Raw genomic sequence first — 24,754 nt, forward strand, 5'->3', positions numbered from 1 at the left:
CCCCCCGGGCCCGGGCACCGACATCGCCACTGCCACCGCCGCCGAGCAGGTAGGTCTGCGCCATCCCCGCGGTGGACGTCGGCATTGGTTGGTGTCCCTGCGCGAGTCACCCGGCTGATGCGCGCTGTGTCCGCATGCTCTGCCTCTTCATCCTCCACCCGAACAGCTCGCGCCTGTGCTTTTGGGGCCTTCACCACCTGGAAGCGTCGGGGCTGCTCAGGCAGGCGGGAGGGAGATCTCTGCAGCAGGGGAGCGAGCGAGGCCAAGCACCCAGCTCCTAGGGCCCCAGAGGGCAGAGGCGGGAGCCCGGGAGCTTCAGCACCGAGCTAGGGTGCGCACAGAGGTTACCCGGGATTCCAGGCCTCCCAGACGATGACGCTGTCACCCGATGATTCTACGACGAGAGACTCCTGTGTGTGGATGCCCCCTGTTCTCTCCTGTGTCCGCGGGTAGCCAGCAGGCCGATGGCTGCGGCCAGGCCAGCGGTGCAAAGTGTGGATGTTGTGTAGGCGTGTGTGGCCTACGCTGGAGCGGTCCGCTGTGGGTCTCCGGGCCCACCTGAGGTGTAGCCCTAAAAGAGGGACTTTGAACCACTGATTAAAATTTTAAATTTCACCTCGGTTCAAAATCATTTTGTGAAATGAGATCTGGAGGCACAGGCTCCTGGCCTCCCGCATCAGCCCGCTTCTTCGCTGCTTCTTCGGGTCGGCATTCTCCCTTCGCAGGCTCCACCTGGAGCCGTGGACCAGCCAGACAGGAGCCCCCGCCTTCCCTTCCCTCCCCAGACCATCGAGAACATCAAGGTGGGGCTGCATGAGAAGGAGCTCTGGAAGAAATTCCACGAGGCGGGCACCGAGATGATCATCACCAAAGCGGGCAGGTCAGAGCTGGAGATTACTTGGGCACTATCTTCAGAGGACTTCTGAGCAGTCCTCTCGGTGTTTGGTCCTGGGGGCCTGTGGGAGTTCAGCTGCCACTTGGGTCTCAGATCGACATCCCTACACCCGGAGACTCCTCTGGGGTTCTTGGAGGCTGGAGAGGAGAGGTAGGAACATGCAAGTTACATGCAAATGAAGGTGGTCTCTGCCAGCCCCCAGCCAGCACTACTGGCTTCCCCAGGGCTGCTTTGTCCTCTGCTCTTTGGGAACCTGTGGGGAGGAGGAAGCGGTTCTTTCATTGCTTGGGGTAGGGACCAGGAGATACCCCTAAGAAAACCGTAAACAGGGAAGGACACAACTATGATTTTTTATTCCCAGTAACTACCCTTCTCCAGCAGTGCAAACTCCAAGTCTCTCCTCTCAGGGATGCTCCTGTTTCTAGCCCCTTCCACTGGGCACCAAGTTTGTGTTGCTGGGGGAGCAGCTCTCAGGTGGCTGCCAGAGAGGCATGATTTATAAAGTGGAAACATCTTTAAAATGTGCTGGTGTCTGTGGGAGAAAATGGAGAGGAGAGGAGGAAGAGGCAGACAAGGGATGACAGAGATTCACCAGGGTGGGGCAGGAACAGCCAGGAGAGGGGTGGTCAGGTGAAGGGAGGTTGCTTTGGACACGGGAAGATCCAGGTTTAGAAACACTCTCTTCTCCCACTGTGCCCCTTCCACATACACACACCGGAGTTTGGTGGAAAAATGTCCCTTTGCTCAGCTGTGGGTCCATAATTGAGATCTGGGGGAAATAAGATGGTGAACTCTCCATGGTCTGGAGCAGACCATGGATTGGGGTGAGCGTTCCAGTTCCAACTCAGTTATTTCCATCTGTGCAACCTTCAGACCAGGGACTTAATGCCCCCTCCACCCTCCATCTGTAAAACTACTTCACAGTCATCATAGAGCACTTAGCATAGCACCATTTAAAAGAAACAAAAGCTGTGGTTTGCGGGTGCGGGGTGCAGTGTAAGGGTGTTGTGGTCCTTCCTGCCTGTGCTCACAGGTGGGCAGTAAAGTTTCCTTTATTTGTGGAAGGTGGAATCCTGGGCACACAGCCACCTCGTGCCTCAGTCAGGGAGTTCGCAAGGTTGTTTTCAGGAACCCTAGCAGGGAGGAAGCAGGCTGGCTTCAGGGCCTGGTTTGCTGTGTTTTGGGATGAGGAAGGAGGATGCAGTAGAGGAGTTGGTTGTGGGTCCACAAGGAGCAGTCGTGGAGGAAGAGGGTCAGGTGCCTTTTCCGCATGGAGTGTTACACTACCTATAACTCCACGGCCTCAGGTAAGCACGGATGTGCCTGCTCACCTTCCTTTTTGGTGACTGTGAGACTCAAATCAGGGAGTCCAGCGAATGTTGCTGGGTAAATCAAGTAGATTACAGGTGCACAGAGAGGACATTTTCTTCGTTTTTATGTTGGATGGGATGGAGAGAAGGAAAAAAGAAAGAATTTCCCTTTCTAGGCAGCAGAACTAACCTTGTCTCTTGAAAGTAAATGGCCATATGTTTTCTGGGCTTGTCTGGCTGGGCCATTTTAAACAAAAGGCATCTGTGGTTCTCCCTAGGGGTTTTCCTCCACCTGTGTGGGTTCTCTTTCCTCCTCGCTCCCAATACATCCACTTGCACACTTCAGAGGTGAGTGGCTTCAGGAAATGTTTGCGCCTGATCCTAGTGAGGCTCAGAGTTCTGCCTCAGGTAGTGATGTTAATAGTTTAAAAACAGCTGTGATGATGCTGGCCAATTACAGCTCTTTCATTTTTCTGGCAAGAAGTTGTCCTTGCAAAGGGTCTGGCTCTTAGAGCAGCTAGCCTCCTCCCCACCCCAATCCAATTCCCCCTGGTTCTCATGGACCTAGTTTCCTCTTGCATTTTCCTAAGTTGCTAAATTGCCCAAGCTGGGCTCTGAATTGTGATTTTTCTGCCTCAACCTCCCACAATGCTGAGATTATAGACATGTACCACCACACCTGGTTCCTCACTGTCTTTTTTATTTTACCTTTTTTTGTTTTCGTTTTTGTTTTTGTTTTTGGTATTGGGGGTTGAACTTGGGACCTTGTACTTGCAAGGCAGGCGGGCGGCACCACTGAGCTAAATCCTCGGCCCCTCACTATCTTTTATAGGCCACTTTTTTTTTCTTTTTCTGTACTGTGTATGGAACCCAGGGGCATGCTACTACTGAACTCTATTCTTTTTATTTTATTTTGAGACATTCTCACTCATTTCCTCAGGCTGACCTTGATTTTGCAGTCCTCTAGCCTCAGCCTCCTGTGTAGCTGGGATTACAGGTATGCACTGCTGTGTCTGTCTTTAGAAACCACTTGCACTGCCCTGATCACTGTGCGAGGGCAGCCTCTGGATGCAGCTTGCTCTGTGTGGGCTGGTGGCTCCTCAGCATTCTATCCCGTGCTCTCCCTGTGTCTCTCTTCCTTGGAGACTTTCATTTTTCAGCAGATAGCCTGGACCTTTCTCCTGAACCTTGAATCATAGATTCCTTGACTGCAAGGGCTGGAAGGGAACCAATAGAACATAAACCAAACCCCAGAGAAGGGAAGTTAGGCAATTTCCAAGTCCACACAAGCCAAGCAGATGAGGTACCTCACCCCCAGAACAAGACCCTAAATTTTTTACAGGGCTCTGCTCAAACTGGATTAGAGACCTTGGCTGGTTGGGAACATGAGTATTGCTGTCTGGCTGTGGGAGGATGGGGCCCTGCGGAAAGGGCACCTAGAATATTCTCAAGCCAGTTTGAGTTCTTGCCTGTGCCCACTACATTCTTGAAAGACTGAAGGCCAAAGGGCAGAAGAGTCCTGTCCCCTTCACTGGATAGTGATTGAATTGCCAATGCATCTAATGAATAAAATGCCAACCACAGGGTGAAACACCAACTTCTAAACACTCAGGACCCCTGCTGTCATGTGTCCAATGGGGGCTGAGCTCCTCCCCAGCCATTCTCTGTCCCTTCCAGACCTCTGTGCCCAGAGGGCTCATGCGGAAAGCAGACCTCTGTCTTGGCCTCTTTGTATCCCTGCCAAGCTTGATACATGTGAGAAACTGCATTTTCTCTCAAACACAGATAAAAGTGAGCGCCACAAAAAATTCAAATATAAACCTCCCCAAAATGAAAATTTCCTAACTGTCTGACTGGCCTACTCCTAGGTCGTGGTTTTGCCACCAGATAAATCTCCGCTATCAGCCTTCAGAGCCTGTTGAGTTCAATGTTGCTATTGTTAGTGACAGTGAATTTGCGTTTGAAAAATGAACTACTGATGAGAACTCCTGTTGAACCTGTATTGTTTGTTATTCTGAGGCAAGGATTTGGCCAGGCTTAATCCGGGGCTTCAAAGCCAATTGCCCTTGCTCTGTATACAGAGCGTCAGAGCTCAGTGGCGTGGATGATAAGAGAAGTAAGGGTTGAAGACACTGGGAAAGTGGGTTGGGGAGAGAGTGCTTTGATCTCTTCTTAAAGTATTTTCTGCAAGCAAAAGTCCATCAGAAGGAAGTGCCTTAAAAAAAAAAAAACTCTCAGAAGAAGCTGACCTCCCAAACAACATCCATTCCACACACCCTCACCCTACCCCTCCCCTCAGGGAAAATATTTCTTAAAAATGCTCACTCGAGCGAGAGCCTGTGAAGCGGGACTCTCGGGAATCTTTGGCTCCAGAACAGGCAGCGCGGGCAGCCCCACCCTAACCTCAGTCTTGGTTGCTGGCTCTGGCTTCTTCCTAACCACCCAGACTCTTCTTAAAGACCCCTGGACTTTAGGGATAGAGGGTGGATGGGTGGGGCTTCCAGGGCCCCCTGCGTATCGCGGGCGGCACTTTTTCTTTTCCTTCAGATTCTGGGCACCGAGGCATTGGGTCTAAGCAGATGTGATTTATAATGTAGATTTCGTGGAAGTGGAAAATTTCTGCAGAAGAGTGCACAAATCTTAGTGTACAGCTCTTTATAGACTGTCACAAAACGAACACACGTGCAGGTAAAAGAAGAAAACATCGGGAGCCCCCAGAAGGCCTACGTGTGTCCCCAGTCTGCACTGCGGACCCTCTGGACACCGCTCTCCGGCTTCTCGCTCCTTTGATTTGTTTTTGCGCCTGCATTTGGGGGAAGGTTCCTGGAGCCCTGACTTCTAGGGAAGTCAAGGATGCGCGGGGCTGGGCTTAGGGTCCCTAGGTCTGCTCTTCTCTGCCCTCTCCCTCGGCATGGGCAGGGGACCGAGAGGGTCAGCACCTTGAATTTGACAGCCCCTTTGACCCGGAGCAGCCGCTCTCCAGCCCAGCCAGCGCCACCGTCCCCTTTCAGCTGTAACTTCGCTTTTACAGATTTGTTGCCCCAATCAAGATGCCCCTAAACCCTCCCCCGGGGCCCGAGAGCCTCGGAGCCCCTAGGCAGTTGATGCAGATAAAGGCTGTAGCCCCCACTGATTTGGAGGCGGGATCAGGATCGTAGAGACAAGGGCTTTCATCTGCTCCCGGGCGGGTGGCGGGGCCGCTTCCGCGTGTGGGGTGCTGGGAGAGCCCCAGCTGCCTGGGGGTTCGATCCGCTGGGCGTGGACAGGGCTCGGACGCTGCAGGAGAAGGTGCTGCGGACGCTCGGTGTTGCCAGAGGAGCCGGAGCTGGGGCAGGCCGGTGACAGCCTCGGAGACCAGCCGCGGTGCCTCCCTCCCGCCCCGCCCCAGCCCGCGGAGGCCTTCCTTTCCCCTTCGGGTGTTGGTTTTCAGGTACATTTTATGTCATAAATCAGAGCCTTCACTTAGGACTCGGTCCGTGGTTTCATAGGTTTCGTTAGCGAAGACCTTTACTTTGGCGGCAGTCGCAGCTCCAGAGCGCAGCCCCGACTCGGTCCCGAGACAGACTAACCTGGCCAACACCCCACGCCAGGCCTTTGACCTCCATCTTCGGCCTCTGCCTCTCCGGTAACCAAGGGCAGAGGCCGGTGGGGTGGACGGAAGTGTTCCTCACTCTGGCGTCCAGCTCTTCCTCCACCCCGGCCAGCCTTTCATCCTTCTGGAGCCGCCTAGGTGGGGAGATAATAGTGCTGATCCCCCCACACCTGCAACACCGCAGTGTTCCAAGTGGCCCAGAAGCAGTCCCCAAACTGCACTGCCCATCTGTTTCCATAAAGGCGATGGAGCTCCTGAGACCAGCCAGTTCAGCCTGTAGCAGGGGAGTGTGGTGTTTTGTTCTGTTTTGTTTTTGAGACGGAATCTTACTATATAATTCAGGCTGGCCTTGAACTTTCTGTGTAGCCCAGACTGGTTTAAAATACAGTGATTCTCCTGCCTCAGCCTCCTGAGTGCTGAGATTGCAGGCGTCCACCACCACACCTGGCTTGCAGTGGAGGACTTTTGGCTGCCCATTCAGACCAGGTATCCAGCTACCTTCCCTTCTTGTAAGCTGAGGGCTGCTGCCCTAGGAAGAGGGGAATTCGTAGGCAGAGGAGGCAGAGGGCAAGAGGTACTGTCCTAGAATCAGGGTCTCTCTGAGGCTATTATCCATCAGCTGTCCGGTTCATGGACATCTTCTGGGAAGGGCCAGATCACAGATACCAGCTTCTAGCTGGAGAACAGGCTCCTCGGAGGCCTTCTAAAAAGCACCCAAGCTCATAGCTGCTGAAGCAAGGTATAATAGAGAGGAGAAGGAGGACAGAGTCCTTCAGCCTCCTTCACCTAGGTTTTGAAATGGATGAAGTGGCAGCAGGCCATTTCCTTCTGGCTGCCTATGTAGACCCTGGTCCTGGAAGGAAGCCATGGCTGCCCTCTGCTGTTGCCCTCTGGGGTGATTACAGGAAAAACAGTTCAAGAGTAAGCCTGAGGTGCCAGGCCAGCCAAGGCACAGTCAACACTGCCCCATTTTGTGGCCATTTATGTAGCAGTTACAAAATGGTGGCTGGGAGGGGACAGGATTCTTGGCCTTCTCTCAGCGAGGAGGGAGAGGAGGCAGCTGCTGCTCTTCCCCTTCAGCTTTAGACCCACCAGCTTTGAGAAAGGGTTAGGACAGAGGGTGGCACAGGCTCCAGCTGTGCCCCCAGGCCGGGCAGGGGGCTGGTGCAAAGCAGGAAGGATTGGGTTCTTGAGCCCTCTCACTTCCCCCATCCTTGAAGAGGGGGTGGGGTGGACATTTGAAAATGCTTTCAGTTGACATCTGAGACAAATTCTTCCACACGGTTTATAAGTCCCTAGACTTGCGGCTAGAACTGCCCCCCACCCTGCGCACATGCGCACTTGCGCCTTGTGCTCCTGCACATGCGCTTGAGCAGTCGCCCCTGCAGTATGTCTGGGATGGAGTGGAACTCTTCCTCTCAGGGTGCTGGGGTCTTGCTGTCCGGTCTGTTTTATGGAGGCCTTGATCCTTTCTGGAAATCCTGCCCTATCCAAGTAAGCTGGCACCGCTGTTCACAAAACAGGTATGCTAATCTGTTAGAGCTGTCCAGGGCAACTTCTCAGGAGGCTCCCCATACTGTCTTGGGTTGGAGAGGCAGAGGACTCACCCCTGGAGTGGTCTGGTTGTGCAGTATCACAGCTCAGGGGGACTTGTTCCCATTCCCCTAAGTGTCTGCAGTTAGGTTTGGATCCCGCCTCTCTCCTGAGAATGGATTACTTCTGGGGAAGATAAGTGTGAAAGAGGCAGGGGGCGTGGAGGGGAAATGTGGGAAGTTCTGTCTGTTTCCTTCTGGTGAAGCCCAGTGTCAGGGACTGGTGACCAGGGGAGGGAGCTGTGCCCCTGCAGGATGTGTACGCTGCTGTGTGTGTGCCGAGGGACCTGGGGAATCCTTCTCTAGAATCTTCCTTGGGCCTCAAGGTCTTGGACAGCCTCAGCATGGGCTGCAGGAAATGGAAAACTTGCTTTTTCTGTGAATCCATTTTCATAGAAGTATGTTGTACCACTGATTTGTGATGAAGGCGAGCAGGGATGGGTGGTAATAGTCACAAATAGACCCAGAAATCTTGGAGTTGCAAGTTGCCTAGGGCCTCAGGGTCATCAGAGGTGGGACCAGGCTGTGGATCATGTTAGGGTGGCTTCAGAATCCACACTATTGTACATGAGGCTCCTGGACCAACTTTCTTGATTCCCAGTTTGGGTGCATAGGGCCAAGGGAGACACTCACAGTGAGAAGGACCCCAGCCAAGCAAACCAGAAGAGCCTAGACCTGCCAGGGTGTTCAGTTGCTCCCTCCGATTTCCTGGTGTTGGTTTAAGGCCCAGAGTGTTCCCTAGACCTGACCCAGAGGAGGTGTCTCATTGCTCATGGAAACAGCGGACAAGGCTTCTAGGTCATCTGCACTGGCCCCCTGTGATGGCGCCCCAAGCTTTAGTTGTGCATGGGCTGGCAAAGGACAGGAAGGAAATTAAGGTGGTGAGGTTGGTGTTGACCTCCTCTCCCACAATTCTGACCAGGGTCTCTGTGCTTCACTGGTTCACAGACAGCAGGCCCCACCCTTAGAGGATTGGGGCAGCATTATATATACTGTCTCAGACTGATGGCTTCAGGGACTTGGAGAAAGCAGCTAGGCAAGCCCTCTGTAGGGCAGCAAGGGCGAAGGGAGATGTCACACAGCTAGCAAGAGGGCCGGGGTCTCTTGCTAAAAGTCTGTCCCTTGCTCACTCTGTGCCATCTCTCCTGGTGCTGTCCATGCTCTGCCCAACCCTTCGGTTCCACCAGGAGGATGTTCCCCAGCTACAAGGTAAAGGTCACAGGCATGAACCCCAAGACCAAGTACATCCTGCTGATTGACATCGTTCCCGCAGATGACCATCGCTACAAATTCTGTGACAACAAATGGTAAGAGGCCTGGGACCAGCCTTCCCTCAGCTGCCTCCCTCCCCCTGAGTGACTGCCCAGAGCTCCACAGCCTCAGACCCGCTGCCTGTACTGGGCTCTGCAGAGGGAGAGGAGGGTCGGCCAGGGTCTGCACACCTGCTCCTCAGCACCCTGTCTGCCCCTGGAGCTCCGAGCAGTACTCGCTCATGGACTGGGCAGCTGGCCAGAGCCCCAGGCTCCATGGTGGGGTGAGGGCCTGTAGAGATGGGCTGAGGAGGAGGCATTTGGTGGCCAGTTCCTGGCAAGGGCCCTGTTTCTGTTCTCCCTCTGAGCCAGATTAGAACTCAGTTAATTTCTGACCATTGTTTTTGAGGCAAGCCATTTAAAAGTTTTCTAGGTTCTCTGAGAAACTCCCTCCAACTAATACAATTTATAACATTGGAAAGTTATAAACATAGGGGCTGGGGATGTAGCTCAGTGGTAGTGTTCGCTTAGCATGTACAAGGCCCTGGGTTTTATCCCCAGAACCATCATTAAATCGATAAGACACAAAATGCCTAAATCTCCCAGGATCTTTGTGATTAGCCTGTCTCTCAAGTAAATGTTCACTGCTGCAAGTGAAGTACAAGAGGTTCCAAACTGCTTCAGACACTGTTCCCTGCCCTCCCTCCTACCCCACATCCTCAGTTGAAGCTGTGTTTTTCCTCTTGGTCATTGGAGATTTTCTCTCAGAGGGTTCGGGGAATTTGGGCTTCCCAGGCCCTAATGTGATCAACTGCAACTGCTCTGTCTGCTCTGTTGGCAGGATGGTGGCTGGAAAGGCCGAGCCGGCTATGCCAGGAAGGCTGTATGTCCACCCGGATTCTCCCGCCACGGGGGCCCACTGGATGCGCCAGCTGGTCTCTTTCCAGAAGCTGAAGCTGACAAACAACCACCTGGACCCCTTTGGCCACGTAAGAATGAAGCCTCTTGTTCGGAGGCGTCCTGGGGCAGCGCCGGGGTCGGGACAGGCGGGGCCAGGGATGGGGAGGACTCACTCTGTGTCCAGCTGCGGGTCTTGGCACGTGGAGGCCAGTTTGTGGGGGGACCCGGCTGTGATCCCACAGACAGCTGTAACCCTCCGCTCCCGCTTCCTGGGCACGCGTCTGAACCCCTTTGGACTTGAGTTTTCTTGTCTGGAGGACAGAGATGACCATATGTACTTTTCATGCTGGTGAAACTCAAATGAGAGAATAGGCAGGAAGCACTTTGCAGATGCGAGGCTCTAAATACATGGTAGCTCTCATGGTGATTATTTCATGGGCCAAATCTCCCAGCTTCGGTTTTCTAAAATCTGTTCTTGCCAGAGCAGGATGCAGACCAAGCTTCCTGAAATGAATTGGGAAGCCCCTCTCTGGTGCATACCAGCTGCTGGCCTGCTTCTGGGTCAGCTCCTGCCTGGCTCAGCCTGGGATCTGGTTCTCAGGAAAGGGATTCTGAAGCCCCAGGGATGCTGCTGCTGACACCCCAAGCTCATCCATTCTCTCTCTGGCCCTGGCAGGCCCAGATTTTATGTGGACATTTTTAGTTTAAATGTATGACAGTCAGAAGCCTGGAAGCTGGTACTTTTTGCCAGGGCTCAGGTCCTGCCTCTCCGGACTCCTGTGGTCACTCTGGAAGCCCAGGCGGGGGTGAGGTGGAATAAAGGGTGGGGGAGGCTGTCGGATGCTTGACCCTGCTGTACACATGATGCTCAGGGTAGAATGGCAGTGTGTGTGTGCAGCTCCCTCTTCTGTGCCTCAGTTGTGCCCCTGGGGAGCTGTGTGCAAAGAAGGGTTCCGTGAACAATAGTTCCTCTTTTTGAAATCAATTGGTAGGTAACTGGTAAGCAGCAGCTCCCTGGTTTTAATTTCTCTTGGTGGTCGGCTCTCAGGCATTGATGTATAAATAAGTAGTGAGGATAATATTCAGCCTAATCAACTCCTGTTTATCTGTTCTTGACTCCCATTGGACTTTCTCTGTTTGGCCAGACTGTGGCACCAGTCTTGAAAATGTAGGGAGGGCCTCTGCGGTGGCAGCGGGGAACCTAGACACGCCTAAAGTCAGACACCCACAGATGGCGCAGGACAGACTGTGGGGTGAGTCTGGAGCTGTGCTGCGGCTGAGCTGGAGCTGCCTCTTTGGGTGGCCGGAAGGACCTAGACATCAGCTCTGACAGGGTTCTGACTGCTTTGGCTTGTTGTCAGGGTTCCCAGCTGCAGGGTACCTCAGAGGACTCCTCTGCCACCTCAACCCCTGTGGAAATGGTGGGGGTGGGGCCAAGCGTTGAAATGCTGGGCCTTCTTTAGGAAATGGGGGTGCTCTCAGCTTTACTGGCCTGTAGCAGGGTTTCCCAGCCTCCGTGCCTCTCGGATGGCTGTATGAGGGTTTGGCGATAAACCTGCATCTGCTCTTCAGTCTGCGTCGTGGGGCTGCCTGACAGTCTGGGGGTGCACTTGCCTTGTCTGCCTGGGTTCAACCTCTCCTTGGCATAGGGATTTTGTCCATTTCAGCTTTCTCCCCTGAGGGATGAGATGAGGGAGGTCTCGCTTCTCCCTTCATTCTGCACTTAGCCAGCATGTGTAGTTTGTTGGCTGCTGTGCCGCTGTGCCGTGGAGCTCAGGGAGAGGAGGCTGTCTCGGGAGCTGGGAGTGAGAGAGCAGGTGATCGGACCCGGACCCAACCTGTGTCTTCTGTTCTTAGCAGTGCATTCTTGTGGCCCCACTTCCCTTCCTTTTGGACCCAGGTATGTTATTCAGCTACCTGGAATATCACTGAAGAGGGAGCAGCCTCTGGGGCAGACAAGGGCTATGGAGGGTGAACTAGCTTCCTGGCCAAATCGGGGCAAGGCAGATCACTGGGACCTTGGCCTTTTGCTCCTTGGCCTGTGCCAGTGAGGAAGGTGAGCCCCTTTGAAAGGTGGGTGAAAAAGTCACCTTCCTCCTTTTCAGTTTTCCCTGAAAGCTTCCTGGCCTCGAGGAACTTTCTCTAGCCAGGTAAACTTTGAGAGTTTCCCTGCTACCCTTTTGGCAGCCTACCATGCTCCCACCAAAGGGCTGGGATCGCTCCTTGGGAAAAAGGCCGGACCCAGGTATGAGCTGGGACTGGGGCCATCATGGTGAAGCTGAGAACCACTTTGAGTGCTTGCGGTATCATCCTGAGTTCTGCCAGCTGGACTCAGTGTCCTCCTAGCTTAGAAATTCTCAAGTCCAGCTCACCTCATTTCCTCAACCCCAAGGGTAGCTGCAAATTCACCTGCACAGAAAGCCTCCAGGAGAAAACCTGGGCATAGGAGGGGTAGTGCAGCCGGTCTGGGATTGTGTGTGTTTTCCTCATTTCCCTCCCTTCCCAGACTCCCTCCATCACGAAGGCTGCTCTTTGATTGACCAGGGTGCAGGTGAAGACTTGGGCCTGGTATCTGGTCCTCTGTTGCATCCGAACCCCAGAACAGGAGCCCCTCTGACCACGTGGCCAGATGCTCCTAAAGGCCAGGCCTGGGCTCTGACCACATTGCTCCTGCCTCATGGGCCTGGGATGATCTTCCATCTTCCTTCCCTCTTCACCGAATTACTCACTCCTGAGTTCAGATCCAAGTTCAGGTGCAACATCACAGAGAGAAAATGCAGGGTCTCCATCCCGTGCTGTCAGAGCACTGGGCACTTGTGCACTTTCTCATCCTAGTGCTTTAACAGAGTTCTAATTTGATGCTTATTTGTGTCTTTAATTTTTTTTTCTTTTCTTTTCTTTTTTGGTTCCAGTGATCGAAGTCCAGTCCTTGCACTTGAGAGGCAGGCACCCGAATTACTAAGCTAAATCCCCAGCCCTTTCTTGTCTATTCTTTCTGTGCAAGTGTGTGTGTGTGTGTGTGTGTGTGTGATACTGGGATTGAACCATGCTAAGCAGGTGCCATACCACTGACACACATCCCCGTTGCATGTGCGTGTGCATGTGCGCACACACATGTGATGCACGCGTGCCTATCTTTAAGAATTTTTACTTGGAGACTGTCTCACTGAGTTGCCCAGGCTAGTCTTGAACTTGCAGTCTTTCTACCTCAGCCTCCCAAGTAGCTGAGATCATAGGTATGCACCTCTGTGCCGTACCAAAATTCATTTTTAAATAGGAAATATTGTCACAGGGTTTAAAAATAAATCGTTGAATAAAAATGCCTTCAATGTGACAGGTCTTTCTACTCATTTCCCATCCAGCTGATTTCTTGCAGCCCTCGGCACAGGTAACCACTGTTGTTTTTTTTCCAGCATTTTTTTCCACACACAGACAGGATACATAACCTCAAACTCTCCCTTTAATGATGTATTACATAAATGTTTTTTTGCACCTTGATATATCTTGGAGATCATTCGATTCATAGAAAGCGTGCATCTTCCTTTTGTACAACTGCATACAATTTATCATGTAATTGTCCTACAAATTGTTTAGCCAGTCCTGATTGAAGGCATTAAGTGCCTTGTTAATTTTTTTCCTCTTTTGAATAAGCTTGGGCATAACGTCATTTTGCACTGTGCTGGGGATATCTGTGCAGTACCTGTTGAAGTGTATTTGGATTTGAGTGTTTGAAAATCTCACCAAATTGTTCTCTGTGGTAGTTTTACCAATGTGTGTTTCCACCAAGCTGTGCTCTTACCTAGGGGAAGGAAGGCAGACTTGTAGATTTTTGCCAGTTTGATAGGGAAATGTAAATATCAGTTTTAGTTTTATTTCCTTTATTGTGAATGAGGTTAAGCATCTTTTCCTGTTTCCTTTTTCTGTGAGTTGCTATTATCCTTTGCTATTTTTTCTCTTAGGCTTTTGATCTCATGAACTTTGGAAGCTTTTACAAATTAGGAAGATTTAGCTCCTATATTTATATGAGTTGTACGTTTTCCTAGTTTATCATTTGGTTTGGCTGAGAGTAATGCTCCCCACGCAGAAGTTCCTGATTGAATTTACCCATTTCTTACACTCTGGATTTTGAGTAATCAAAAGTCTTTATCCACTCCTTTTTAATTTTTTTTTTCCAGTGCCAGGGATCAAACTCAGGACCTTGCACTTGTCAGGCATATGTGGGTACCACTGAGCTAAATCCCCAGCCCTCCCGCTCTTTTTTTAAAATTTTCTTCTAGTACTTCATGGATTTATTTTTACACTTAAACTATTGATCGTTTTGGAAACCACCCTGGCATTTGATATTTGAAGCCAACTCTTTTCTCTTTTCTAGAGCTCCTCGTTGTCCTAACAGCAGTAATAGAAGAGTCCCTTGGCCCCAGTGTAGGACCCCATATTTCTGCACGGATGAGCCCTTGTGAACTTGTATCTGTTCAGTGCCTGTCCTTCACTGGCACTTTATAATGTCTGGCAGGGCTCATCTGGCTTGTCCTCCTTTCTCAAATTTTTCTTGGCTGGTTTAGTCTATTTTTCACATGAATTTTAGAATCAGCTCGTGGTCTTAAAGAAACTTATTTGTATTTGTTTTCTTTTCTTTCTCTTTTTTGGTACCGGGAATCAAACTTGGGTGCTTATGCTTGCAAGGCAGGCGGCAGAACCACTGAGCCAAATCCCCAGCCCACTTATTTGTATTTGTATTGGAATTCCTTTAAAATTTACTTCAGGAGGACAGATGGGACCTCCCTTCTCTGTGCCGTAGCCACGCCTTGTCCTTCAGAGTGTATCTGGGCATCTTTCCTAAGGCCCTACCCACTTCCTGTTGGGTGGCTGGCGGGCATTGCCCTTGTAAGTGTGGTCTTTCTTCCAACTGTTTTCTCACCACTTCTTTTTGTTTGATTTTTTGCATGGCTATGCGCCTTCCTCGCTAGATAGTGCACTATGAGGTTTTTCCTCACCATCATACGTGAGGACCTAGGACCGTGTCTGAAAACCAGTGGGTACTGGTAGACAGCAAGCGAATAAGCAAACTGCCAAAGGGGGTGGCCCTTTTTCTGCCAGGGCAGATGTCCCTCTAAACCTTGTGGTGTTAACTTGCCAGTGGTGACCCACAGCAATGTCTCTCCCTTTTTCCTCTTTTTTCCCTCATATTTGCTGAGCCCCGACAATGTGCCAAGCTCCTGCTGGTTTGGTGGGGAGCTACGGATGCACTAGAAATCCATATCGGGCCTGCCTCTCCCCAGCCAGGTAAGGGGAAGAGCACAAGCTTGGAAATGAATACTGATTCTAGCCTTGCCTCAAATCTCTTGTCTGCTGTTGGGCAAATGCCTTCTCCTTCTGGTGCTCAGTCCCTTGTCTGTTAAAACGAGGATGATAAAGATGCCTACTTTGTAAAGAGGTTAGAAGATTAATTATGAAGATGTATGTAAAACACCTAGCAGGGCCTGGCACATAGGTATGTACTCAGTGAACCCTGGGTGGCATTGCATTTGCTGTGGGGAAAGACAGGAAGATTTCAGGTCTTGTGGGAGGACCCCTGGGTTGCTGCCCTGGGAGTGAGACCTAGGACCTGTCCAGACAAGGCCTCCTGAGTGGGCTAAAGGGCCACCTGCCTTGGTCCTGGTTTAGATTTTCCTTAGACCAGTCCTGTACCTGAGTCTCAGGGCTTTTTGTTGCTGCTATTGTTGTTTTTTTTTTCTTTTCTCTTTAAGCAGCAGGACTTGTCTCTGATCTAACCTCTTTATGGTGTGAGGGAGTTTAAGGTGGATGATGGAAAGCCTTTCGAAAATGAAATTATGATGCAGAGTAAATCTGGCTTTAATATACACCAAAATGGACATTAGCCCACTTTGGACCCTAGCCCTACCGCTGTGTGGCTAGCACCCAGATATGTCATGTTCTGTGGCAGACAGTAGGGTCTGTGGGGTCCACGTCCCTTACAGTGTGGGGTTAGCACCTTATCACTAGTCCCTGAGCCGGCTGAGCAGCACATGCTCTCTCAAAGGCCATCTGGGCTCCATTCAGACCGTGTCTAACCAGCTATGCCTCCTTGGGCAAGTCACGTTCCCACTCTGAGCCTTCTGCTTTGCATATGTAAAATTAGGGGGCTGGACTAGAATGGTCTTTACGGTCTGCCTTTCCTTGCCCCAGTGTTCTGTGCTGCTAATGGAGATGTATCTGGGTCTCTGTGGCTAAGCACGCATTGGCACGCTCTTGAGGAGTTGGACGTTTGGTGCTATTGCCATCGTTAAAATAGAACAGGCCTCTGAACTGTGGCCAGAACATAATGAATCCCATTGCCGTGAAACAATGATGAGGACGGGGCCGGTCACGTGGCAGGGTCGTTGACTTGGCAGGCCCGTTTGGCCCGGTGACCTCTGCAGCAAATGTAAATATGAAGCTCTGGCAAAGAAGTTGAATGTAGTGTGAGAGGAAATTCTGAGAAAAGCCAGTCACCCAGTTGGTTTTCTGTTTTCCCAGGCTGATGGGACTGAGGTTCGGGTTTACATTTGTGCTGGTTCCATGGGTGAGGCTTTGTTCTAGATGCCGGTCCAGGTTCCTGACTCTCAAGTATTGGGAGGGGCGTTTGGGATCACTTAGTCCGAGGCCCGCTTTCCAGTGGGCACCTCAGGAGCAGGAGGGAAAGAGCTTGCTCAGGACACAGCGACACACAGAGGCCTCTGCGCTCTTCTTTACTTCTCCATGGCCAAGCCTACACTTTCCTTGTGGTTCCTGCCGGCAGTTTCTCCCTTCCCAGCTTTCCCTGCCAGCCAGTCTGGTTCCCTCCCCTAGAAGGTAGGCTTGGCAGTCTTGCTCCCAGTCACCAGGTCTTTGGCCTACTCCAAGGGCCAGGAGAAAACCATTAAAGGTGGCATTCTGAATATAAGGCAATTTACTGGGTACTGGAGAGCAGTGGTAGCACTGGAGGACATGGGGGCAAGAGAAGGGAAGACAAAATGGCAATGTGCCATTTCCCTGGGGGCCCAGAAGATTTTAAGCAAGAGAGTGTCCTAATAGGAGGAAGTAGCCAGAGATGACATGGGAAAGCCCAGCCAGAGGTGGGGACCTGGGCAAGGTGTGCGGGAGGGGGGGATGGAGAGGCTTTTGTTCACAGACTCATGGGACCTTCTCACTGACTGGACTTGGAGGTAGGTGACAGTGATAGGAAAGGGGGACTGGTGACGATGCCCTGCGCTCTGACTGGACAAGGACTACCTGAGACTGTCCAGCTGTCCCGAGGGTCCTACACAGCCTCACTGCGTGTCGATGCCTGTGGCCTGGGGTTCTGTCACCCCACTGTTCTGTCTTCCCTTTGTGCTGCCACCCCAGGAGAGCCAGAGTGACCAGGGTCTGGTCCTGCATTAGAGGAGGGCCGCATGAGTGACCACAGAAAGATTCTCTGCACGTGTGTTTAATCTCAATCTGTGGCTTGAAAATTGCCTCAGAGATTAGTGAGTGAAGTAAAGACCGGAGAGGAGGAGCTCAGTGACATTCCCACAGCTGGTTTGCAGTCATGGCCCAGATCTTCCCACTCTCAAGCCCCACCCCACACTTAGTCCATCCTGTCTTAGGGCCGAGGAGCCTAGAGTAGCAAAAGAATGAAAGCTAGGGACCCTTTTTCTGGAGGATTTTATCACTTACCTGAAGAGAAAGAAGAAATAGAAGAGTTAGGATGTGCTAGGTACCGACTCCCCACAAGGAATGTGATCTCATTTACACAAATGTGCACGAATAAAAAGAACAAAAATTGAAAGAAACTGGAAAAGGAAGGAGAAGAAATAGGAAGCATCCAACTAGAAAATGCACAGGGAGGAAGTTTCAGAACTGAGAGTTCAGAGCCAGCCCGAGGTCCTGAGAAAGTTTTCTTAGAATGGCTGGGCCTTCCCAGAAGAGAGGACAGGCCTAGAAAGTGAGAGAATGGGGAAGAAAAATTAGGACAGTAGCATATAACAAAGCCCTTGAGGAGGCAGGGATCTGGGGCCCTCTTGGATGTGTATTGCCCAGTCTTCAGGGAACTGAGGGTCTTTGTGGGCTCCTGTGGCTTGATGAACCCTCCAGGGTGACCAAGGACTTGCAGGGGTTAGGAGGTGCTGCCCAAGATGAGCTCCTCTTCCTGTGGGAACATTCCCAGCTTCCGGAAAACGTGTGCTGAGGCCTCCCAGGGCAGGACTCTGTCTCTAGTTTCCTCCACTGAGAGGCGTCACTGTGGGCAGTGCCCCCTACAGGACTTGGCTTAGGGTTTGGGAAGCTCTGTACTTGCCCCAAGAGGACCCACAGCTTGTCACCAGGTGGTGACAGAGGACTGAAGACTGGCAGTTGCTTGCTGAAGCCACCCAGCCAACGGGAGTCCAGGGAAGGGCAGAGCCCACAACCAGCTCCCAAGCTGCTAGGCCACCCTCAGCTTCAGCTGAGCCTGCTTGCTGGGCTGTCCCTGCCCACGTGGCTCCATGAGAGCAGATCCTTCCAGGCCTCAGGCTTTAGCCAAGCCTGCCATGGAAGAGGTGGACTCTGGCCTTTCTCTTGCAGTCTGGTCACCAAAGGGTTAAATCTCTCACTCAGCTGCAGCAGTGAGCCTGGCCCCTGGGAACCAGGAAGGGTGGGAGCCTGCAGGGCCAACCCAAGGAAGGGGCACCCCAGGGCAGGGAGGAAGGAACTCAAAGGGGATGGGACCCAAAGGCCAGGGCAGGCCTAGCCAAGACAGAAACAAAAGGGTTAAGAGATGCAGCGGTGCTGATAAAATGCCCCACATTCCTGGTCCTGCCTCCAAAGGGGAGGGTGTCTGGCAAATGTCAACAATAAAAAATACATTTTAATGGCACATGTTGGAGCCGCTACTGTGGGGCACAGCAAAAAGAAACCAAGCAGGTTTGCAGCAACAACTACCGTGTGTTAACTCCCCAGGCTCCAGTGGCCGAGCCTTGAGGGCACTTTGTTAAGCTTTGTCCATCTGGGGTTACCTGCTTTCCCCTCCCATGGCGCTGGGGTACCCAGGACTTCCAGGCTTCTCTGGCATTATTTTCAGAACATCACTGGCCTCCCACTTTGGACTATAGCTCCTATCAACCGTCCCTGCAGGATGGAGCTGCTTGGCTGGTCCCAGAGCAGCTGCACCTGGTGTCCCCACACCCAGGGTGGAGAATGATGGACACCCTGACAACAAAGTTGGGTCTTTTCCTCTGCTTGTCCCGCCGTCTCCCGCAAAGCCTTCGGCTCTGACAGAGGGAGCAGCAGCAGCCCAGCACTCATAGTGGGCATTTCTGGGAAAGTCAGGCCACACAGGAGAGGGACACTTGAGAGAAGTTGCAGACCGTGATGCCACTTATATACTTGAAAATGAGGCTCAGAGAAGCCGAGTGACCATGAGTCAGCAGCATCCTGAACTTCTGCCTCCAACTCAGAAATGTTGCTCCTCCACTCCGCTGCACTCACTGGGTTTAGAAACTGAGGACTTCTTCCTGAGGTCCCCGTGGCCGCAGTGAGCGTCAGTCACGACAGGGAGGCCTGGGGCTCAGCGGGACTGCGAGACCAGAGCTGGGGTCCTGGCGACCAGCTCTTCACTTGGGAGCTTCGGGACCTTTCTGGTCAGGCCTGGGCCCTAGGTTTTTAGGGGGAGGAAACCAGCCGGAGGCCTGCTGAACTCAGCCATGGAGCAGAGGGTGGGGACCTGGAGCTCAGATCAACACCCTTCTCTTCTAGATCATCCTCAACTCCATGCACAAGTACCAGCCCCGGCTCCACATTGTTAAAGCCGATGAGAACAACGCCTTTGGCTCTAAAAACACAGCCTTCTGCACTCACGTGTTCCCAGAGACCTCCTTCATCTCGGTGACCTCCTACCAGAATCACAAGGTACAAGTGCACCCCTACACACACCTGGCACTACTGCAGAGGTTTGACGGCGCTTCCCAGCCTGCCATGTCCTCCAGGGCAGCAAGTCCGTCCCCATCCAGTGTTGAGCAGGAGACAAGACACAGTCTTTGCACTGGGGGGATGGGAAAGGTGTGGGAGGCAGAAAAGCCGGTTCCTGGTGCCCAGAGCCACTGAGCCAAACTCGGAGCTCAGGGAAGGCCAGAGCCCACAGCCAGCAGCTGTGACGCCTGGGAACCTACAGCCTGCCTTGTCTGAGTGCTAGGCCTCTTTCTTCCGTATGCTTCCTCTGGGTGCCAGCAGAGGCAGATGCTGGGCCTGGAGAGAGGGGTAGAAAAGGAGGAAAGAAGTCCCTGGAGCTGTTAGCTGGGAGATGCCTGGATATCTACCCACCCCAACCCCACCCTCAGGCCTCTCCAGCCCCAGCCACCCCTGGGGTCCTCAGGGCCCTCCTGCCACTCTACCTTGCTGCTTCCCCCTTTGTCAGGGCGTTTTTTCACATGATGGCACCTTGGGACCGGCTAGGTGGGCAGGGCCGTCAGCTGTGGTGGATTTTAGGCAGAAAAAGTGACAGAGTCAAATTTGCATTTAGAACAGCCCTTCAGAACCTGATGGCAGTTGCACTAGGTGGGGTGACATGGCAGGAAGCTGTTTCGGGGCCTCAGGAGAGGTGGACTGTGCAGGAGGAAGACTCCAGGACTGGAACAAGCTTAATGGAGGGTAGCCAGGGACAAGCCAGGCAAGGGTGGCAAGGCCAGGGAGGACCAAGTGTGACTCTGCACTGTCACAGGGCTGCCCCTCCCCAACCTTCCCTGCGCGCTCAGTGTGCCTGGGCTGGGGGAGGAGGGCCGCGGGCAGCCTGGTCCTCTCCTCCCAGTGTCTCTACTGTGTGTCCTCTCCTGACAGATCACACAGCTGAAAATTGAGAACAATCCTTTCGCCAAGGGCTTCCGGGGCAGTGACGACAGTGACCTCCGTGTGGCCCGGCTGCAGAGGTGGGGCTGCCCCCACCCAGGGCAAGGGTGGGCCGACTGGGTAGCCTTCAAAGCAGCCTCACTGTCTGTCTCTCCACCCCTCCAGCAAGGAGTATCCCGTGATCTCCAAAAGCATCATGAGGCAGAGGCTCGTCTCCAGCCAGCTCTCCGCCAAGCCCGTCAGCCCCCTGCACGGTGCCCACCAGGCCCTGCAGCACTATCAGTATGAAAACGGGGCCCACATGCAGTTCGGTGCGGCCGAGCCACAGGACCTGCCCCTCAACTCCTTCCCACCCCAGCGGGACTCCAGCCTCTTCTATCACTGCCTGAAGAGACGAGGTAGCCTGGGGTTGGGGGCTCCACAGCGGAGCCGGGCCGAGGGTGGGGACCATGGCCAGGCTCAGGGCCACCTTGGCCCGCGCAGGACTGCTGTTCTTTATGTGACCTCTGGAATCTGCACTGACAGCGTGGGGCCCTGGGGTCTCCATGCTGGGCCCCTGCCGAGTTCCAGGTGTTGCTTTGCTGTCACTGCTCGGGAAGCTGCCGTGGTGGGCGAAGAAGACACAAAGCCCAGCTGCGCTCTACCTAGAGGCTCAGGAGGAAGCGGGTTTTCCTGGGCCATAGGGTCTTGGGTTGGGGCTTTACTGATGGAAGCAGCCTCAGCCACAGAGCAGGGAGACCCACAGGCCTGTGTGCAGCGCTCTCCACCCTTGCCTAACTGCAGGGACTGTTTGGGGGCAGACGTGAGCTATTTGAGAATCAGACTGGGGACCAGGAAGATGAGCAACAGCAGTCTGCATGCTGGGCTGCTTTGTGAAGGGCCCTGGACTGGGAATCGTAATGTCCATGCTCTTCTGCGAGGCCTCAGTTTCTCCATGGGTAGAATGGGGGTGATTAGTGTTGCCCCACTGGAAGGCCTCACTCAGCCATTGATGTTCTCTTGGGAACGAGTCTGGGGACTTTTCCTTGTAATCTGGAATGTTCTTTGAGCCCTGTTCCTAAGAGCCGCACGGGCAGAGCTCCAGGTATCCTCTGTGTAAGCCCCATTAGAACTCAGTGACCTTGACCAGGGGTCGGCACACTGTGGAATTGGACCAGAGCTAGCTTGCTGCCTGATCAAAATAGTTTTTACGTAGTTGAAAAAAGCCAAAAGAAGAGTTTTCATGATATGCAAACACTATGTGGAATTTCAAATGTTAGCATCCATCAATAAGTTTTCCTGGAACACGGCCATATCATGCATTTATGTACTGCTGTCATGGGACAGCAGCAGAGCCGAGTACTTGTGACACAGACTGTGTGGCCCTCAGAGTCTAAGACATTTACTGTCTGGCCCTTTGCTGATTCCTGACCCAGAGTGACTATGCCACCTGCCAAGCAAAGAGCTGAGTACAAGGAGAAAGGAGAACCTTGCTGTGTGAGAGCAAGGGAGAGGCTGGTGAGGGAGGGCAGTGAGTTTCCTTGGCAGGTGAGAGGCCCCCGATGCCCAAAGGGCATGGTGAGTGAAGGCTTTGAACTGAGCCCCCATCATCCAGGCCGCCCTGCCCTGTGCACACACACAGCTCCCAGAATGAACCCCTGGAGAAAACAGAAGGCCGGGGGCCAAGATAAGCCATGGAGAAGTGTTCTGTTACTCATTGAGTAGGCTGCTACTCTAGCCCACAGTTAAGAGTTAAGGCCTCATAATTGAGGATGCTGAAAGATCCTCAGTTATGATTTGTGGCCTCTGATGTCTTCTTTCTCCAGACTATATGTCACCCTTTTCACTTAACAGCCTTTTTCCTTCTTTTCTCTTTTTATTCTTTTGCCCCTCTCCTTTGCTTTTTGCTATACTGCGGGGATTGAACCCAAGGCCTTCATATTGAACTACATCCCTAGCCTCCCCTCAACCTGTTTTCTTCTTTTTTAAACAGGGTCTTACTAAGTCACCCAGGCTGGGCTCAAACTTGTAGTTGTCTACCTGAGCCTCTCAAGTGCTGAGATTACAAGCATGTGCCACCATGCCCAACTCAGCTCCATTGCTCGATTATTTTGACACAGTTGTGTCAGGATCTGGGTGACAACTGTCTGATGGGTCTTCATTGAACACGGTAGGGTTAACTTCCTCTTTCATAAACAACAAAACGTTGCCTGGAGCTAACCCCAGCCCTCCTCAGGAGCAGACAGCGTGCCTTTAATTGTCCAGCTGCTTCAGGTGCTTCATCTCCCGGCCTCGTTTGGCCTGGCGGCTGCCACCACTTTCCATGACCAGGGCCAGCCTGGCCTGAGAATCTAGTGTGTGCCGGAGCCTCTTACCACCCTGGGAGTCAGGTTGACAAAAGATCAGAGTTGCGCGGAGCCCAGCTCAGCATGTCACTCAGTGTCTGGGGATGGGGCGTCCCCCCTGGCCTTAGAAGAGGGTCCATATTCTGGCCACTTCTTCACTGCTGCCACCCATAAAAGCCGTAGCTGATTAAAATGGTTCTGGGAGTAACATGGTAACACAAGGCGAGAGCAAGCGCTGAGCGACAACGGCTGGCTGTCCATTGGGGTGCCCTGGGCCCAGGGCTGGTGAAAATGACTCTTCCTGAGTATTTCCTGTCTTCCAGCAGATAGTGCCCGCCACCTGGAGTTACCCTGCAAGCGATCCTACCTGGAAGCTCCCTCTTCGGTGGCAGAAGATCACTACTTCCGTTCTCCCCCTCCCTACGACCAACAGATGCTGAGCCCCTCCTACTGCAGTGAGGTGACTCCCAGAGAAGCCTGTATGTACTCCAGCTCAGGGCCTGAGATTGCCGGGGTGTCTGGGGTGGACGATTTGCCCCCGCCCCCGCTGAGCTGTAACATGTGGACGTCGGTCTCGCCGTACACCAGCTACAGCGTTCAGACCATGGAAACTGTGCCTTACCAGCCCTTCCCCACGCACTTCACGGCCACCACTATGATGCCTCGGCTGCCCACTATCTCTGCGCAGAGCTCCCAGCCACCAGGAAACGCCCACTTCAGTGTCTACAATCAGCTGTCACAGTCTCAGGTCCGGGAGCGGGGTCCCACGGCCTCCTTCCCGAGAGAGCGCAGCCTCCCCCCAGGCTGTGAGAGGAAGCCGCCCTCTCCACCGCACCTGAACGCTGCCAGTGAGTTTCTCTACTCTCAGAGCTTCTCCTTGACCCGGGAGTCTTCCTTACAGTATCATTCAGGAATGGGGACTGTGGAGAACTGGACTGATGGATGACTGCCCCGTCTCCCTGACAGCCCCAGGACCTGTCAATCAGTGTTAACCTCTGTGGGTGGCCCGCACCACCCAGAAACCCAGGAAGGTATTTCAAAGGGTGTGAGTGTGCAAAGGCAGGTGTGTGCGTGGATCTGTCTTCTGACACATAGCTGAGGCCAGGAAAAGAGAAACCCCAACCGTCTAAGAAATAATTTTGGCTGCAGGACTGGGGACCTGTTACCTGGCATCTCTTGACCTGCCCGGGCACAGGGTAGGAGTGTAGGATTCATTGGAGTTATTTAGAGGTTTTCATACTACAGTTGAATTCAGTCAGGGGCCAGGAGTTGAAGTCTCTCTTTGCCTCAGGGAGAGATTCACTTTGCTGGGGTGGGAGGCCTCCGTGCACACCTTGGGGTTCTGGCCTTCCACATGCAAGGGAAACACAGGGCCCCTCCTGTGGCTTCTGGAGAGTCCGAGAGACTCCCTGAGACTCTCTGAGACTCCCCGAGTGCGAGTGCACTTTCAGAGTTCAGCCAGCAGCTCAGTCGGTAGCCTGGAGGTTGGTCCAGGAGCTGTTAAGGTCTGAGAGGTGACTTGCAGAGAGGCTCGTGTGCCATGTGCCACCTCATGGGTAGTTTTAAATATTCTCTTCCCTTTTCCTTCACAAGTAGGGAAAGTGCAACTAGTAGTATCTCTGTTATCATTTGGGCTTTGTGGTAAAGTACGGAGCCCTCCCCTTGGGTCCCCAGTGTGCCATCTCCCTCTGGGTCACACGACTTGGCCTGTCCAGTACCCTCTGCACCCATGGCCAGCAGTCCTGATGTGCACCTCACCTGGCAGCGTCCCCGGGAGTCCTGTCAGGGCCAATCTCCCGTGGGCCTGTTCGGCTCCCAGAAAACCTGTGTCTCTGAAGCGAGACCTGCCAAAGAGAATTGAAAAAAATTAATTTCTTCCAGTAAATCCAGCCAGTGTGCTCAGAGGAGCAAAGACCATTTTTCTCTAGGGTGTGACTGCTTGGTCCTCAGCCCTGTCCGCTAGCATCAGACATCACCACACTGTCAGGGTGGCTGGGGTGAGCGCTACATTAAATTTGGGAAATCCCTAAACTCTTTGCATGCTGAATAGCTATTTATATATTATATAAATAA

At 52.9% G+C, this 24,754-nt stretch overlaps 1 protein-coding gene and 1 long non-coding RNA gene across 2 annotated transcripts in view; one reads left to right on the forward strand and one right to left on the reverse strand.

Moving 5' to 3' along the window:
- Positions 1–24,116, forward strand: part of Tbx4 (T-box transcription factor 4) — a 36,099-nt gene extending 11,983 nt beyond the window's left edge. Inside the window, 8 exon segments of the mRNA XM_033762923.1 lie at positions 1–49; positions 786–880; positions 8,577–8,696; positions 9,481–9,628; positions 19,272–19,424; positions 20,349–20,437; positions 20,523–20,755; positions 23,005–24,116. The exon segment at positions 1–49 is cut by the window's left edge and continues 98 nt beyond it. Coding sequence (XP_033618814.1) covers positions 1–49; positions 786–880; positions 8,577–8,696; positions 9,481–9,628; positions 19,272–19,424; positions 20,349–20,437; positions 20,523–20,755; positions 23,005–23,627 — 1,510 coding nt within the window. The 3' untranslated portion in view covers positions 23,628–24,116.
- A 350-nt stretch (positions 24,117–24,466) lies between these two features.
- The window catches only part of LOC117285873, a 92,097-nt gene continuing 91,809 nt past the window's right edge, over positions 24,467–24,754 (reverse strand). Inside the window, exon 3 of the long non-coding RNA XR_004516981.1 lies at positions 24,467–24,525. This is a non-coding gene — a long non-coding RNA (uncharacterized LOC117285873). The remainder of the gene's footprint in view (positions 24,526–24,754) is intronic.

The sequence above is a fragment of the Fukomys damarensis genome, unplaced genomic scaffold (genome assembly GCF_012274545.1).
Source record: "Fukomys damarensis isolate Sample0158 unplaced genomic scaffold, DMR_v1.0_HiC HiC_scaffold_13, whole genome shotgun sequence".
NCBI lineage: Eukaryota > Metazoa > Chordata > Mammalia > Rodentia > Bathyergidae > Fukomys > Fukomys damarensis.